This window comes from Otolemur garnettii, unplaced genomic scaffold (assembly GCF_000181295.1).
Source record: "Otolemur garnettii isolate 467f Iridium unplaced genomic scaffold, OtoGar3 scaffold00223, whole genome shotgun sequence".
Lineage (NCBI taxonomy): Eukaryota > Metazoa > Chordata > Mammalia > Primates > Galagidae > Otolemur > Otolemur garnettii.
Window position 1 is genome coordinate 281,001 of NW_003852618.1, and position 19,802 is coordinate 300,802.

The 19,802-nt window shown below is 35.3% G+C and overlaps 1 protein-coding gene across 1 annotated transcript; it reads right to left on the reverse strand.

The window, feature by feature from the left end:
- Positions 1-4,881: 4,881 nt before the first annotated feature.
- On the reverse strand, positions 4,882-5,889 carry LOC100948579 (olfactory receptor 2B6-like). The gene has a single exon (XM_003801871.1). The coding sequence runs from the start codon at positions 5,887-5,889 to the stop codon at positions 4,882-4,884; it is 1,008 nt and encodes a 335-aa protein (XP_003801919.1).
- Positions 5,890-19,802: the final 13,913 nt, after the last annotated feature.

The window sequence follows — 19,802 nt, forward strand, 5'->3', positions numbered from 1 at the left end:
ATACTACCTAAAGCAATCTACAGATTTAATGTGATCACTATTAAAGCACCCCTGTAATACTTTAAAGACCTGGAAAAATCAGTACTTTGTTTTATATGGAAACAGAAAAATCCTCAAATTGCCAAGACATTACTCAGAAATAAAAACAAATTGAGAGGAATCACGCTTCCAGACTTCAGACTATACTATAAATCGATAGTGATCAAAACAGTAAGGTACTGGCACAAAAATAGAGAGGTAGATGTATGGAACAGAATTGAAGACCAAGAGGTGAACCCAGACACTTATCATCATTTGATTTTTGATGAGCCTATCAAAACTATAAATTGGGGGAAAGATTCCCTATTCAACAAATGGTGCTCGGTGAATTGGCCGGTGACCTATAGAAAACTGAAACTGGACCCACACCTTTCTTCTCTAACAAAAATTGACTCTCACTGGTTAAAGGACTTAAACTGAAGACATGAAACAATAAAAATTCTTAGAGAGAGTGCTGGGGAAATGCTTGAAAAAATTGGCCTGGGAGAATACTTTATGAGGAGGACATCCTGGGCAATTGAAGCAACATTGAAAATACATTACTGGAATCTGATCAAATTAAAAAGCTTCTGCACTGCCAAGAACACACTAAGTAAAACAAATAGCCCTAAGAAGGGGAGAGGATTTTTGCAAGTTTTATTTCCGACAAAGGTCTAATAACCAGAATCCACAGAGAACTCAAACTTATTACTAAGAAAAAAACAAGTGACCCCATTTCATTGTGGGCAATAGATATGAACAGAAGCTTCTCTGAAGAAGACAGGTGCATGGTCTACAGACACGTGTTGCACTTCTTGATAAGCTCAGTTCAATGAGACATTAGGCAACAGGTATAGTGAAAAAGGATCATATTGACAAAGCTCCATGGAATTATATATATCTCCAAAGAAAAAGGAATGAGGCACATTGCTTATTGGATTGTTGGCAAATGCAATATTTGTCTGTAGATGGAATGATACTAGTGTTGTCACTGTTGCCTCATTTGGTGTGGGTATCAATCCCCTATGTCTTGTCAATCATTATTCCTAGAAACTGAAAAAGATCCAGGGTCAGCAGGCAAATATGATCAGTGAATAACCATTTCATGGGAGGCGTAGGCAGAACTGATGACAGCTTTGATAAATATTAGATATCAATCTGTGGACAGAAATGGTATTTAAGCCTTATTTTGTTCTGTTTTGAATTTGTCTTACAAAATGCTTGGCAATTGCATAAAACATAAGATGAGAAGCCAATGGATTTTCTGAAGTTTAGTTGATGTGTGATATGCCGTTATCTGGAGATCCATGCTCATCCTACAAAACCTGGCAAAGAAGATCTTCTCACAGTGGAACATTGACTCATATTATGTGATGTTGTCTTATATGTGAAGTGTTCTGTTGAATATCTCACTGAGTAGCAGGTGTCACTAACCCCTAAGATAAGAAACATCATTTTATACATGATGTACAATGTAGCAGAGGTTTTGCCCAGTGTTACATTTTTGGAATGCTACATAACTCAACAATGGGAATGTAATATTTTCTTTTCAAATTCTTGTTCCTTGAATTTTTCTAGGTAAGATATATGAATTTTATGCAAAAAATTCATCCTTTGGCATAAATGGGTTAAAGTTGAAGGTGAATCAAAATATATTTCTTAGGATTAGGGGAAATATCTGGAACAATATCCTACATTAGTAAAAATTTCCTTTGTTTAATATATTTTTTTAAAGACAGAGTCTCACTTTGTCACCCTCGGTAGGTGGAGTGCCATGGCATTACAGCTCACAGCAACCTCCAGCTCTTGGGCTTAGGCAATTCTCTTGCCTCAGCCTCCCAAATAGCTGGGACTACAGGCATCCACCACAATGCCCAGTTATTTTTTTCATTGTTTTTATTGTTGTTGTTGCAGTTTGGATGGGGCCAGGTTTAAACCTGCCACCCTTGGTATACAGGGCTGGTGCCCTACTCACTGAGCCATAGGCACTTCTCCTAAATTTTTTTTTTAAAAATTCATGAAATTTCCACAGTATTCATGTTAGTTCCAATTCAAAGTAGCATCAATGTTCAAGTAGTTCAAGTTTTATCTAGACTTCTAAGTAAAACAAACTCATGAAGATGTAACATTTTTATTTAGTGACCTCAAATATCCCACAATATACAACTTCTGATAAATACACTGTTTTAATAGAATGAATAAATTAATACAATGAACATTTTTTTCATAATACCAATGAAGTCATATTTTATGTTTTAATTCATAACAATGTGAGGTTCCATGTAACAATGGTTATGAGTTGTGAGAAACACTGTGATCAAGAAATTTCTGCAATGCTTGGGATACTATTACAAATCTTATTAGAATTGAGAAATGGACTCTTTTTCTCTGGTATAACCAAGGACCTTAAAAAATAGAATAGATAAAATATAGGAAAAAGAGAGTCAGTTGTAGGTACAATTATGTCAAATCTATTCACTGAAGACTTATCATGTCCAAAATATGATGCAGAGAAATATGCAGGGCACAAACATTACTATATTACATGTACAAGGGCTTGGGAAGGACTTGTGTTGAAAGGCAATGCTATATGATGAAGTGTTTAAACAGGACCCATTTAAGGAGAAGGTACTTCATGCTGTTGGGACAAAACCAGTGTTGTGAAAAGAAGTAATTTTAAGATGCAGCTGAATAGCTGAGTGGGAAAAAAGCAAATATGAAGGGGAGAAAAGGGATGTACAATAAAATAGTTCATGCCATTGGTAATCTCTATATATTAGACTATTTTATCTTTTGGGGAAGATTTTATGCACGTTTTGTATTAAATCCTATTATTAATATTTGTGATTCCAATTTTTAATAATTTTTGGCAGAAAGGTGAACTTAAATAGGTCATTAATGTTTCTAGTCATGTACTAATTTAGTTTAGATCCCAGAATCCACACCAACAGTGCATTTATTCCCCCAAATTAAGAAACTCAATAAAACCCATTGAAGGATTTTCAGAAGGCTATTCATGATTATCAAGGCCTTAGAGCATCTTATTCAAGGACCCTAATCCATTATTTGAAATAACTACAGAGAACTAAAATAATTAAAAATGATTAAACACATTTATGAACAGATTGCACAGTGGAGAGTGCAAAGGAATAGAATGATATAAAATTTATTTTGATTCACAATGAGTGATTATCTGTGAATTCATAAAACATTAAATAAAAATTTTATAGACCTATGTGAATTTAGAATTACCTTTTTAATATTTAGATTTTCCTTATGGGACACAGAGGTATAATATTAAGTATTAAAGTCATGTCCTGTGAGACGAATAACTTAAAACTCTTTCAAATATGTGTATAATATAGTTTGTCTTCTCTCTCTCTTACATACACACACATACACACATATACACACAAACACACTCAACCTTGAATCTTTGACTTAAAGGACAAGAGTTATTTTCACATTTGGTGGCAAAGAGACTTCAGTCAAAGATAATAAATGATTATCCCCAAAGGCACACAATTTCTATATCAATCAGTGTTGATGGAGCTAAACTTATTCATAAAGTATGATATATGTATTTGATTTGCATTTCAGGTAATGACATTAAGATTTTGCTGAATTTACTTGATTTTGTGTAGGCATCTTTAATATATTTTTGAGACAGTTGATAACAAAAGGCTGTAAAACATTTTAAAGTAAAGATCAATAAAGAGGCTGGGTATGGTGTTTCACGCATGTAATCCTAGCCTTCAGGGAGGCTGAGGTAGGAGGATGGCTTTAGGTCAGGGGTTTAAGACCAGCCTGAGCAAGATAAAGAGCACCATCTCTACAAAAAACAAAAAAAAAAAATAGCAGAGTGTGGTGGTACACCTGTATTTCCAACTCTTCAGGAGGCTGAGGCAGGAAGATTGCTTGAGCCCAGGAGTTTGTGGTTGCAGTGAACTATGATGACACCACTGCACTCAAGTCTAGGCAACAGAGAAAGATTCTATCTCAAAAATTAAAAAAAAAAAATGAAGGTTTTTGAATTCAATATGGTATTCTTATAACCCCACATTGAAAGAAAACTAATTTACCTAAGCAAGTGGAAGCTGCCTTGTCAGACAAGTAAATCCTGAGTGGTCTAGTTTTCTTAAGTTAGAATTTTTTCCACCTCAAGTTTTTTCATTACTATTCACTGTCCAAAGCATCTCACAGTTTTTCTTTCTCCCCAAAGTAAGTTCCATTTGTGTTAATCATGACTTCATTGCTCATTATCTCAAAATGGAGAAAACAATTTATGTTTAAAACCATCACCTCTAAATTTTTAATACATTTCTATATTCATGTTTTTATCTTACATGCTTTTGAACTAATTATTTCTTAATTTCATTTGCCTCTGGGGCCTTGGTAAAGCCTTTGAGGATGATATAGCTGGACACTGATGTTAGAAGATGACTAAATTGTGTCAATATATGTTTATTGAAATTAACTTATAACATGTTTTCTAAAAGATAGGATCACTTCTAATTTACTTGGAAACCATTTGTGAGCAATTTATGTCAAATACATTTTCTAAACTTTCCAGATATTTTTTCCTCCAGATAATGTACTGTTTTCCCTTTTAAACCAGATTGATTGATAGTTAGGCTTAGGTAAAAAAGAAGCATTGACTTGATGGAGTTCAATATTGTAAAGAGGGTATCCTCTTTAATAGGTAAATGCTGTGTAGATTCCAGCAAGAGTTGATTATTTCTTTCTTAGTCTTTAACTTGTGAGCTTTGTGCAACTTGTACACTATTTACTCATCAAGTCTATGTCTGACATCTTTTGTGGAAGGAAAACATACCCATCCTTCTTAGGTCTTCCTTTCAGATATTATCTTGTCCTGATCCAAAACTCCTTAGTAAGCGCCCTTCTTAGGGCAGCTTTCACATCTTTATTCCTCAATGTATAGATGAATGGGTTGAGGGTGGGCGTGACAATGCCATAGAAGAGAGCCATGATCTTCCCCCGTTCATGGGAATAGCTAGAGGGAGGCTGGACATACATACTGATGGCTGTAAAGTAGAAGAGTGAAACCACCAGCAAATGTGAAGCACAGGTATTAAAGGCCTTCCAGCGACTTTCAGCAGAGCGAATTCTCATTACTGCTCGAGCAATGAACACATAAGTGCCCAAGATGAGGGCAAGTGGCACTAGGAGAAGCAAGGCCCCTAGCACATTGAGCTCAGCTTCATTCACACTAGTATCAGTACAGGCTAGTTTGAGAAGGGCAGGAACTTCACAGAAGAAATGGTCAATTACTCTCTGCCCACATCTTGGGGCCACTACTGTGAGAGTGGACTGGACAAGGGAGTTAGCAAAACCACTAATCCAGGTTCCAGCTGCCATGTGGATACAGCGTCTCTGGTTCATGATAATTGGGTAATGAAGGGGTTTGCAAATGGCAGCATAACGGTCAAAGGCCATGATGGCTAAAAGTATACACTCAGTGGAACCCAAGGCCAAGAAAATATAGAGTTGGGTAACACAACCTCCATAGCTAATGGTTTTTTCTGGTCCCCGAAGGTTGACTAGCATCTGTGGGACAGTGCTGGTAGTATAGCAGAAGTCTAGAAGGGATAGATTTGAGACAAAAAAGTACATAGGACTGTCAAGCTGAGGATCCATGCGGGAAACTAGGATAATGGAGATATTTCCAAATAGGGCAAAGATGTAGGCCACCAGAAAGATTACAAAAAGTGGAGTCTCTAGCCAGGGATAGTCAGAAAATCCCAATAGAATAAAATCATCTAGCGAGCTTTGATTATTGATCCATAGATTACTACTGATAGGTGAAATTCCAGCTGAGACCTCTAAATACCCACCATTAGGAATGGACATCGATGGTAAGGGGAAGCCAGTGAGAATTAGAAGCCAGAGATGCTGAGATAAAATTCTCATTTTTGCTCTAACATGCCTCTATATCCTGACTATAGTAAAATGATAACATCTGTGTCTATATCCTGATTACAGTAAAATGTTGAGTCAACATTGTTATTGTAATATTGAATGATTGCCAAGAAAATAAATAGAGCACCAGCAACATAGTTGAGAAATTCTGCTTATTTCATGGTTGTCTTCTGGTTACCTAATCACACTCTTTGGATTTCAACATCTTCTCTTCTAAAATGTTTTGGTAGTACTACCAATAATCCTACATATCATGAATATTTAATCATGACAACAAAATGTAGATTAAAACAGACTGGGAAAATGCAGAGCTTCCCCCAAACAGGCCAAACAAAGGGCAACATGAAGAAGGCAGGTGGATCTGTAACAGAGACTGAGCCACGGCATCTTGGTGTGTTCGTCTGCATCGCACTAATCCTGGTCAGAAGCATCATGGGACTGGAGCACTTCATAAAATCTGTGTGATGAAAGAAGGGGCATTAGGACTCATTTTACCCATTCCAGGTTTTAAATGTTAGTCTTACTCAAATTAAAAAAAATAGGAAAACATTAAAAAATTCAAGCAAGATAACACACACATAAAAAATTAGGCCTTAGAAATTTGTTTTCTGTGAAAAATGCATGTACAAATAATCTGGATAAATTGGATGAAATTTTAACTTCTGAGAAAAATCATCAGAAAGAGTTTAAAATACTTGTATCCTTGAAACTTGGAGCTAACATATGAATTTCTAATCCCTCAAGATTATTGTCAGCACTTGTAAATTTAATCACATCCCTTGTCTTTCTGTGTTCTCATGTCTTACTCACTACGTAGCCTGCTCCTACCTCTGACTGCCTCTCTTCCACTGTTCACATACTCGAATTGCACAGTTCCTTTATGATATAATTTCTGAAAAATAACTCCTATGATCATTTTTCTATTCTTTACAACCCTGATTCCTTTTTGTTTTGACTCTTCTGTTTTAGTAAATTTGTCCTGTATTCTTTTCTACTTGTTTTATAAAAGTCATTTTCCTACTTCCTCAAAATCTCACACATTTCAGTCACTAATGGGGTGACATTGGAAATGTCATTTAATTTTGCTTCAATTTTCTCATCTTTAAAATTAGCATAACTATTCTCATTCCATGGGGCTAATCCACAGATTAAGTGATATAGTGTAAATTGAAGGTGAAAACATAGCTCAGTTCTTATCATATACTAGTAATTCAATAACAATTAATTATTTTTATTTACCTAATTATGAATTTTCAAACATATTGTAATTTCTGTATCTTTGTGCATCTATACACAGCATGTAGTGGTATTTGTAATAAATATTAACAAATGTCTACTAGGGGATGGCAAAAATTATGTGACTACTAGAAACTATCAGCTCAGGATCTTCCCCTTATTTTTCTGATCTTCTTAATTGGTCATACATCATATTCTTCTTGTGATCCTAAATTATTAGGGTTAATGGCATTAGCTGTCCAGTTCTGTTTATCAAGTTGGACTCAAGTCTGAGTTACAGAATTATACAGTGTGATCAAATGAGTGACAGTGAGAAACACTAGGGAGAAGTACTTGCTTCACAGATAAACCTCAGAATCCCTAAATCCCAAATTGAGCTCAATATCTGCCCATTCCCTAATTTCAGTATCTACTCATACTTCTAATTTTTTCATTTCTGTATAGACTCAGGACTGTTTTAGTACCCAGAAGGCAACCATTCTCTTTCAATTGCAATTGCCTATATGTCATCCAAATTGTCAGCTGGACCCATTCTTTTTTACCATCATCTCTTATATATCTTCATTAAATTTCTATGTATTGAAAACATTGAAGCAGATACACAGAAAATAGTTCAATGTCTCATGATTTCTCACTTTTAAGCTTATATTCCAACTTTAAATTGGTCTTTTACCTTCAAAGCATCCTAGCTTGTTTGGGAAAGCTCTTCCTTCACTCAGATTTGATCATGTTCAAATTTGATCATGTACCTCTCAGCTCAAAATTCTTTAGAGACTGTCCAAAGTCTAACACACCATATCAAAATGTAGCCTTACACTCAGGCCTTGTATAATAAATAATGCAGACGCATTAGTGAACCATGCAGAAGCATAAGCTGATCCAGTCAAACTTCCTACTTTCCCCCTTGTGTTTATGCTGATAAGAAATTCCTCTCTCTCTCTCTCTTTTTTTCTTACAGAAAATTAGCCTTTATTTCATGTCATACAATGATTGTAAAAGCAAAATTCAAAGGTATAAAACCCCAAACCTGACAACACAGGGAAACAAGCAAACTGAGAATGATGCTGCCCAGATTCAAATCCAGCTCTGCCACATACAAGCTGGATGACTATACTCTCTACTCCTGGTCTCTAAAATAGGGATTATAATGCCAACTACCTCCCTGGCTGGTTATGAGATTAAAGGGCACAGATACACTGAAGGCTACCTGAATTCAGTATCCACCCTGCAAGGATTATCCCAAGTACAAAAGTATTCTTAAGTATTTCCTGCTCTCCTTTGCTGGTTGTCTGGAACACTTTATTTGTAGTTCTCTTATAATATACTCTACACACACACACACATACACACACAGAGGGTGCCAAAAATGTATACACACTTTAAGAGATGTTACCAATGAATTACTTCTCAAAGTTGAATTGAAGGTATCGTTACTGATCAACTGTACCTAGACACACATCCATTTTACCTACAATTCATATACATTTTGGGAATGATTGATTTTACCTCCAACAGAATATCTTATGATATATATAAAATGAACCAATATATACATTTATTTAATTCTAAAAGTCAATGGGCTTTTAAATAGGTCACTTTACATTCTTGTGACTGGGTTTGTTCAACCTTTTAATAAGAATCAAAATATTTACATGTAAACTCCATAATACTTTTATAATTGAATATGAATTTCCTTTGTAAATTAAAAAATAATAAATATAACATAAAACAAAGAAAAATATAAGAAGTAGGTGTAATAGTAGTAGTACTACTTGCACAATAAAATTATGAAGTGATTCTAGAAACTTCTAAGTGCCTGTGACTGTCTACAAAAATTAAGTTGATTATTTTCTTGAGACTTTTCTTTTTGTAAGCCTTGTCATATCTTATCTCATAATACCACCCTTAATTTCAAACTTGTCCTGTTCCATTTCTTTCTTCTCTGATTTCTGATCCTTGGATGGTGACTCTTTAGGAACAGAGCCTTAGAAATATGATTTTTTTGGTATCATATTCCCTAAGAAATGGGACATAAGCAATTGCCAGTTGATTAGATGATTATTATAGAAAGATATTTCTATTCAACATTGAAGAAACAATTTTATCTTTATATATATTTGTGAACCAAATTTTGCCTTATCATCATGTGCTAAGGAAGACCTCTTATGTGTTGCAGGATTTCTTACTGAAGAATATCCCCTAATTAGCACTCAAGTAATTATTTTTTTCAATTAAATCCTACACAATACAATTTCAGAATGCTTTATATGATCTGGGTTGTTTTCTTACTAAGATCTCTTTCATAATCTCATTATTTAGTTACCTGCTTTCAGATAATATCCTTCTAAATCTGAGGAAAGCTGAGTTTCTGTCAACTCTCTTCAGATAGGAACAGCAATTTGTTTCTGTTATTAAGTGCTATTGAATTTCTGAGATAAGCCTAGATTATTATGAATAAAATCAAATTGCATACTTTACTCCAGAGGAGAAGTAAATTTATGAAAGACAAATAGGTAGCCTGTTGTCTTCATGTTCTGAATACTTGATTCATTCATAAATATTGAAGATTTTCAGAAAATAGAAGCAAAATTACAAATGATGATATGGTAGCAATAGGTAGGAAGTAAAAAGGCAAAAAATGGAGCAGAAAAGAGAATGAGTAATATAAAGAGAGTAATGTTTTGTGTAATACATAATAGATGCTTTGTTAGATAAGTATATGGTGAATATAGGAATAGACCAAAAAATGGGAATTAAAGATTAAAGCTGCTAGATTAAATCCAAAAATTTAGTTTATTTGCCTGGAAAGGACTATGGGAAGTTCTTGCCTATCTGAGTGTATAAGAAAATTATGGGGATTAGTAGAGCTTATTTTATCTAAATAGGAAATTAAAAAACAGCAAATGATCCCCCTGAGGGTGAGAATATGGAAGTAGGAGATAGAAACATCTATAGATCCCAAACAAATGGGTTTTGCAAAGGAATGAGGGAGAGAGGGGAAGAAATACCTGACTACACGGCTTAAGAAAATGTGAACCCCATTATTTTAGATGTTGTATCCTAATACACACTTCATTAACTTTCTGAGCAAGCTTCTGATACAATAGGTTATTAAGATGAAGTAGGAACAATATGTGGATTTCCATTCCACCTCTGATTGATTCACTTTATATATTCCTTCTTAATGTTACTGTCTAAGAACTTTTGCTACCATTTTAATCCCATGTTCTGCCTTTCAGATTTCCTTATTCTAAATCATCATGGATTTAAACAACCTTTAATAGATTTGAATGGTGACTCTTTCAAAGATAAATTGGTTTCTCTACAATATTCATAAACTTTGCAATGCAAACAGTAGTTTCAACCAATAAAAGTGATAAAAAGGAATGCTTAAAATATTTAAATGACAATATAAGTTTCCAAAAGTAAATAACATGAATGGTAATACTTGTATTTTTCCATAGCTCTCCTCATAATAAAATAGTGTATGAAGGATTTGTAAATACTGCAATGTTCACATCAAATTTTCCATAAACCTAAATTTTATAAACATAGTTGCTTTCATACAGAGATATGTGATATAATCTTCCTCACATGTTTTATTTCTATAATAATATTTTAAAGTAAGAATAACATTTTTAAATACTAGAAGACAAAAAAATTCAGGCACCAGAGGTTATAGGACTTGTCCAAGTTTATAGATCTAGCAAATTCAAAAGTAATATAAGATAGTGAATCCCATATCCATACACTTTTCATTATTCCACTATTCTCTCAAACAAAATGTATGTGGCTTGGAGAATCAATCTTTTACATTTTTAAATTTTACTTTAGAGCTCTACCCTTCAGTACTCACTTAACTCCACCCTATGAAGCAATGACAAAGCAAGGTGGATTTTGATTATCTTCCTCCCCAAATCCCTTCTGCATTTACCTGATGTGGGGTTGCAATCCATGAGTTTGTCTGGCATGTGACATGGGGCTGGGAAGTGATGGAAGACTGATCTGTGGCTCAAACATGATAGTCAGACCAGTTTGTGGTTTGAATTTCTCCTCAGTGCTCTATAGTATCAGCCAAGCTGTCTCAGACCTATTGAAGGGTCAACTTCAAGAAACCGACTCCAATTTATGGTCATGATAGAATCCATAGATCCACAGGGAGTTTTCCCCGTTTTCATGCCATTATTATATTAGTGTCATTCTACTTAAGCCTCTGAGATTCAGCATAATTAGCATCTGCTGCTGCCACCATGTCCAGGAGAAAAGAACCAGAGGGACTAACAGATGAGAAAAAGCTCCAAAGCAATCAAGAAAATGTTCCTAACAATATATAAATTTGGACAAGTTTGGGGAGTCATCCAAAAAGAAACCAAATTAATTCCAGTAAGGCTTGATCTCAGGGGGTATCAAGATAATTTTTTAAATATAGGTTTTGAAATAGGCAAAACTTCCCTTCACATATATTTACTATTCTTAGAGAAATACGACTTTATGTGGTTGTGAAAATAATCTTTCCAAAATACTATTTTTTCATATTTCCTCTTATAATGGCTCCTCACTCTTATTTACATTTATTATACAAGATACTTTACAAAGATAAGACAGATGTCAATTCATTTGACAGGCATTGCTACTGTACAAATTAGGAAAATATATTTTTATTATTCATAGTTAGCTGATGAGTATTCCAAACCTTAGAGAAATCAAATAACTTGCCCCAGATCTCAGCCAGATAGACTAGGAACACAAATCAGTGCTTCTAAATTGTATTTAGTTTTTTTTCCTCCAAGTGTTTGAGCATGATTATTCCAGACTCCTGAGTGTGAAAACCAAAATAAAAATTCAACATGTGTTTTAGTCCACTATCGCCATTATAGTAGCCATTCTTCTTTCTGTCACAATTTTTCTGGAGTAGTAGTAAAAATAATGAACATGAAACTGCTAAGATTTTTTTATGAACACCAAATCTGTTTTCTTGGACAAATAATCATGAATATCATACTTTGTATTTCTTTATCATTATAAAAGTCTTATTTCTTTAAAACTACAAAATTAACTTCATCTCAAATTATCATGCAAAGCAATGTTTCTGAATGAATTTTATATGAGGCTTCAAAAATGAACCCAAACATGCATGCAAATTTACTTTGTCATAAAGAAGGAATTTCATATCATTAGATAAAGGAAGAACTTTTCAATGAATGTGGTTGTGTCAAGTGACTTAAAATCTGTGAAAACTACATAAATTAAATTTCTACCCTTACATTAATTCTAAGACAATTAAAACATTTAAATGTAGAAATGAGATAACATTAGGCAAAGACCTAAGATTGCTAAAAACTCAGAGCCCTTAAAATTATTGATTTAGTTTATACCTGAAAGTAAAATTTTTGCAGAGGCAAATACCACAAACAAAGCAAAACAAAGAACAAGTGACAAACTCCAAAAAGATGTTTGTGAAGCATATGAAAGACAAAAGACTAAAATCCTTAATATATACAAGTCTATTACAAAAGACCAACAATACAATTACAACAACAACAAAGGATCAGCAGAGAGGTTTTTACATGGCTTTCAAACATATGATTAAAAAATGTTATCCTGGTAGCGCCCGTAGCTCAGTGGTTAGGGTGCTGGCCACATACACCAAGGCTGGAGGGTTTGAAAGGGCCCAGGCCAGCTAAACAACAAAGACAAAAACAACAACAACAAAAATATCCAGGCATTGTGGCAGACGCCTGTAGTCCCAGCTACTTGGGAGGCTGAGGTAAGAGAATTGCTTAAGCCCAAGAGTTTGAGGTTACTGTAAGCTGTGACACCACAGCACTCTATCAGGGCTACAGCTTGAGACTGTGTCTCAAAAAAAATATTTTTTCTTTATCTTTACATATATTAGAAATGTAAATTAAAATCACAATGGGATAGGATGTTTACTTACCAAATTGGTGAAGAGAGTATATTTTATTTTATATCACACTGGAAAGGATGATAGCTTTCTTGTAAAGCAATTTAGAATTATATACCATGTTTAAACATGAACATGCCTCTTGGCACAGCAATTCCACAGCAATTTATCTGACAGAAATTTCCACATACCTTTGGTGTATGTACAAAGACCTTCCTCCAGCAACATTTGCAGCATTGTTTGCATGAGCAAAGAGCTAGATATATCATAAATGACTACTAGCCTGGAAATTGTTAAATGCATCTTTATAATAAAGTATTACACATTCATTGAAAATAGCTAAAGAACCAAAATGCCCTTTAAAATATGTTATATATTTAAGGATAAAAAGGTTATAGGATATAAGATAACATGAGATGTTATTTATCTGTTAACCTATCAATACACATATATAACTAAATGTATTTGTAAAAACAAACTGGAATATACTTGTATATGCAAAATTTCACATGTGCTAAGATGTGCACAGAATATCTTATGAAGAGTGGAGAATGGACAGCTAGAGTAAGGAGTGGAGGAGAGATCTGTCTAACCCATGAGTATCCTTATTTGTGTTTTTCTTATATGTTTTACATTTTTTTGTATTTGTATCAATAATGAGGACAAAACAACAATACTATGGTGTTACTCATGTGCATTTTCCTAAGGAGTGCATACAGAGTGTGATTACTGAGAAGGGACACTAAAAAAGGGGTTTCAACGGGGATGCGAGGAAGCCTGCCCTACTCAACAAGAAAGTCTGGTGGGGCCGTAAAAACATTCACCACTCAGCAGCTCTCAGCAAAGAAGGGAAAAGAATGTGGGTATGAGGCAACCAAGGTAACCAATGATCAACAGAAAAAGACAATAATCAATGATCAATAGAAAAGGGCAATAATGCCTGGAGGCACAGAGAAGCCAGTAAAAGACTGCCAACCAATTTCAAATGGAGACAAAAGGGGTATTTATTTACCTCTCTGCTGCCTTTGCATCTCTGTCTCCGCCTTTCTTAGCTCTTCTCCTTCATGAGAGGGACCCTCTTTCAACTCTCTTTGGAAGTGCTCTAAACTTTCCCTTTGTTCTTAAATAAAATTTCTCTTTGTTACACCAAAACTTGTGCAGTTGACTTCTCTCTATTCATGTTGCCTGTGCTGTTCCAGGTTTATTTTCAGTGTCTACCACCTTTGCTTTTGATTACTGCTGTGCCTCAATTGAACTTTGTAGCTCAGCCAAATGATCAAAGCCGATCACCTGAGTTCAGGGAACCTGGATCCCTGACCCCCAACAATTACAACTGTGAAAATATGTGCTGAAAGCCTGCGGTGAAATATACCAATACTTTAATCAAATTTTCTTTGCTATACATGTCTTTGTTTTTAAACTTTACAGTTTTATATTCAAATTTATCAAAGTCACATATTTGTATATATACATAATTTAACGTCATATAGTGCTACATGAATTTGAAAAAATGACGAGTATCTCACTCTCACTCTACTTCAATTCCTATTTTCACAAAGTAAGTACTTTCGGCTCTTTCATATTTTTGTCTGGAACAAAAACTTGATTCAAACTTTTCAAAAATATTTATCCTTTGCTTTTCAGTGCCAGCTACTGCTCCATGCCCTTCAGATTCATCAGTGAACAAAAGAAAAATCCTTGCCAGTCAGAAGCTAAAATTTTAGGGGAAGAAGGGAGAACATAAATAATAAACCTAATAAATTAGGCTATATAGTATGTTAGAAGAGGATCAGTGCAGTGGATGAAAGCAACCATAAAGTAGGAGAGAGTGTATCAGGTACATGAAGTGGGGAGATGAAATGGAGTGGTAGGGAGAAGTCTCCTTCCAAAAATGAGATTTTCAAACTTGCAGGAGGAAAGAACTTAACCAAGTAGATATCTAGGATACACAATTCCAAAGAATAGCAATAGTCCTATAGCAAGGGACCTGGTACATTTTAATAACTAGCAGGCCAGTGGGACTGAACAGAGGGTAAGGTGGGAGTCATGTGGGCCTTTGTAGGCTATTGTAAGAACTTATTCATGGCTCTAAGCAGAGGAATGAGGAGATGCATGATCTATGTGAATTTTAGAAGACTTACTCTGCCTGTTGTGTTTAGAACTCCCTGGAAATCATGACAGCATGAGATCAAAAAGAAGGCTAAAGCAGTAATCTAAGTGAGTATTTAGTCCATTCCATTCAGGCTGCTATAACTAAATCCCATAAACTGGATAGCTTATAAACAATAGTAATTTATTCCTCACAGTTCTGGGGGATGATATATCCAAATCAAGGTCCCAACATATTTGGTGTCTGATGAGGGCTGGCATTCTGGTTTATAGATAGAGCCTTCTCACCATGCTATCTCACATAGTGGAATGGGGAAGGCAGCCCTCTTTAATCTAAACAGCTCCAAAGCACCCCACATCTTAATGCCATTACAGTATATGTTTTTAACATATAAATATTGGGAGAACACATTATCCTTAGCATTGAGAGATGGTAGGGGTTCAGAGCAGAGATTAACCAAGAGAAGGAATAAAATTATGACTATATTTTGAGGCTAGAGATAGAATATCCTAAGGGATTAGATGTAGGCTGCTCTCTCTTAATTTTATTTTCCATTTTGTATTTCTCCATTAACTTCTGGCTACAGAAAATAACTATTTAGCTTTCTTTCACATAACATTTCCTTTTAATACACATGCAAACAGCATACACACATGCCTGCTCCCCAACTCTCCAGTATAATTTATAACTATATCCTAATTTTAAATAAGTCAGCATGGATAGTGTGGTGATGATTCAGTTTTCATTTAAGCTGTATGGTGCACCATGATTAAATTTCTTTTCTCTAGCTTTTTGTTCATTATGTTAAAAGATGTTACGAGTGTATATAATTTTTCTCTGTACTTTTCATTAATATTGTCCTCAAAACTATAAGGGCCCATATCAGAATAATCAAACAGGTCAGGTAGCCTGTCAGCTCATTTTTCTTCTGTCTTTGCTGGCGATTATACGCTTCAAACTGGATTCTGCACACACATGTCTCCCTGGAATTCATCTTTACAACATTCACATTCAGGTTTTCTTCCTTGCTTTCTTGCATTAAGTCCTTTCTTTTGTGCACCTTATGCTTTTGGCTTTTTCTTTTAGTGAAGCATATCCTCAATGCCTTCCTGAGAATCCTGGAACAAGAAGAACAAGAGCCTCTGTATCCAAAAATTTCTAAATTGTCTTATAATATTTACTTGATTAATATTTTACCTGAGCATAGATTTCTAAGAAGGAAATACATTTCCCTTAGTATTTTGCAATTGTTACTTTATTGCAGTCTAGTTTGCAGTATTTTTGTTGAGAAGTCAATTTTTTTTTTAATTTATCAGCCTTTACATAGAAATTTTCAGCCCTCTCCTGCACCCCTAATAGATTTTATGTTTTTACTTGATTGCTGGTGATTGCAGTCTCACTATAACATATCTCTATCCAGGTGTCTTTTCTTTCACTTTGCTACACAATGATGAACATCTTTAGTAGATAATGTTCCACCCTGTCCTTAATATGGAAAAAATTTATTTTTGGTAATAATCATACAGACAAATGATAACAATGGCCAGAAAAGAAATGTTGTAAGAGAAAATTTTCTTTTTATGCTAGTTTGATGAGTGTTTAATAAAATAACTATTTTTATTTTTAATTTCTGGAATATTTATTCATTTATTTATTTTTTATTATTTGGGATTCATTGAGGGTACAAAGGATTAGGTTACTCTGATTGCATTTGTTAGGTAAAATCCCTCTTGTAATTGTGTCCTGCCCCCAAGTGGTATAGAAAATTTTCTTTCATTGAATTTTGAATATGTAAGTGTATCATTACAGAAATAAATATTATACTATAACAACCAAAACATCTGCAAAAATACAGTTGCATCACTGAGGTAACATTTCATTTTCTCGATTTGTTCTCTGACTTTAAAACAATTAACATTTAAAAAGAAGAAGAAATCTAAATTTTAAGTATAGTAGATAAATTCAATTAAGTCTTTTAGGTAGGAACTAATAGTAAGATGCAAAGATACACATATTATACCTTCAATTCACACCTTGTTTCTTTGTTTTAAATTTCATAAACACAAATAAAAACTTCACTTGGTCCTAACAGAAGACATAATTGAAGTAGCTACAGTTTTCACAATTGTTGGGGTATCATTGTTTCTTTCGTTCTTACTTTTTGAATGTTAATTTTTTTGCCCCTGAAAGATCATTCAAATATTGGGAAGAGAAGAAAGATGTCAACTAGCTGACACCAAAACTGGAGCTGCCTGAAGGCACTGGTTGCAGGAGGGATCCACAGAGATGAAGATGCCTGTCAAAGGACCCAGCAGCCTGGGAGGTGCACTACTCTGGTACAGCTGGGAGAGCAAAGTTTCTGACCCTAATCATTCCTCCTTTTCAGGAAGGGAGAAGCAGAAACTCACTCTTGTTTTTGGTCTTGTACTCTCTCATTCAAATTACCGCCTTTGCATTCTTTAGTGACTGATCATGCTCTACAAGGTGCCCTCATTCAGGCAGTGTGGAGCAATCCTCCCACTGTTCAGGCAGGGTGTGTAGAGCCTCTGAAAGCCACATCTCTTGAGAATATGTGCTGGGCCTTATGTGTGTTGAATGTATATGTGGTTGTGCTCTCAGGTCCCTTCAGGATCTCCAAATGAGGAATTGGAGCAATGAAATGTCTACTCTGCTGTTGCTAGCAAATGCTGCAAGGATAATCAAAGTCTGCTGAGGCCCAGACCTCAAAAGGAGCTGATGCACAGTACTTGTGCTTCAACAGGTACAACATAGTACTCAAATATGTCCAGCAAGGGCTTGATGGTGCCCTAGAAGGCAAGTCTGCAGTTTCTAGAACATCTCCCATCACTCCAGCTGTCCCCTGGTCCAGCATTGCCACCAAGGATTCTAGGGGTTGCATAGGGCTGCAGCACTAGATCTCTGAGCTGCCTTCTGGACTGTGGACAAGTGCCTGGGCCTCTGCTTGGCCTACAGATGCCTTTACAGTTGCTGGGAGCTCATGGATAGCTGAACTCTGCTGTTGCCAAGGCCAAGGCAGTGCCCGCAGAGGCTACAGAGTCCTGCCTTCTTCTGCTTGCACTGCAGGACACTTCAGCTCTCCTCATCCATCACAGGGCTCCTGCAGTCTGGCACAGGCTGCCTTTGGTGGCTTATTTCTAATCTCGTGTTCAAAACCAGACGTCTACAGGGATTGGAGTCCCAGCTGTGCCCGAAGCTACTTAGAATAATTTCAACTATTAATAGAAAGAAACCCCAAACTCTGTGAAATAATCTTAAAAGATTTATTAAGTTGGACATGAGTAACAATTGGCCACTGGAGCCATTCCCCCAAGAAGTCTTGAGTAAGAAGTCTCAGGGTAGTCAGGTTAAAGTCCAGTTTGATACATTTTAGTGAGATAAGACATTGTCAAACGGGAGTAAGGAGGTGGAAGAACTTATAGGATATTGATGGGATCAGAGATTCTTTAATTTGTAGTAATCGGTTAAAGAAATACAGCTTTGTCTGAAAGCTTAGAATGTTTTCAGTTAAGATAAAAGAGTCTGTTAATTAGAAACAAGCCACAATAAATGACCTCAAGTGGTTCGTTAAGCAAATTAATGCCTACAGATGTGATTTAACTTTTGTTTGCATGGCCTTAGGTCTTGTTAATAATTTAGTATCTCATTGTCATGAAGTGTCTGTTTTGTCAGTCTCAGGATCTCTGTTTTGACATTAATACTGGTCAATTTTGTCAAAATTATAAAAGAAAGAGGAGTATAATGAACTGTGTCTGGCCTCCCTTATTGCCATGATGGAGAACTCAGTTTCAAGGTTTTTATAGTCTTATTGGCCATGAGGGCATCTGTTCAGTTGGTGGGAAGTGGATGTTAGGGTTTTATTTTAGCTTATTGTAGTGGACGTGCATGGCATTTCATTCAGAAAATGGCAGTGTTAGTATGATCTGAGGGCGGGGCTTGGGGGCCCTCTGGTATCAAAAGATCACTGGTTGGGCATTTGCGCAGGCCTGGTTGAAAGGTCAGTCTCAATTGGTTTGAACTGAATAGGAGCTGACCCACATTCCTAACAAAGAATTGAAGCAGCCATTACCATGGTGACTTATGAATGGTATTTATGAAGTAATCAGTGAAGGTTAAGTTTTAATGTTCAGCATCATGGCCTTCAGCTACCACGGCCTTCAGCTACCACAGCCTTCAGCTTCAAAGAAAAAATAAAGCAAGAACAAAATCAAGCAACTAAAAACAAGCAGGGAAAGCAGACCTGGTTGAATTAACTCCTCAGTTTCATTCTTGTCACTACTATACGCCTTCTAACTATCTACTAAAATACAATAACCTTTTGAGATTCTCTTCATTTTAGAAATAACTTGGAAATGTTAAATAATTTACCTGGAGTTATGCAGCTATAAATAAGTAGTGGAGACAAGACATAGCTTCCAAGTTCAGATATCATTCTTTACTTTCACACTGCAATATCTGTTCTTTTGGAAATGAAACCTTCAACTCCACTACATAGTATCATCATTAAATGCAAGTGTACCACACTTTCCATAATTGAGGGGAGAAAATAAATCATATGTTTCTTTCCATGTTATA

Bases quoted from the DNA above. Each gene is read 5' to 3' on its own strand.
- LOC100948579 (XM_003801871.1), bottom strand. From the start codon at position 5,889: ATGTCCATTCCTAATGGTGGGTATTTAGAGGTCTCAGCTGGAATTTCA.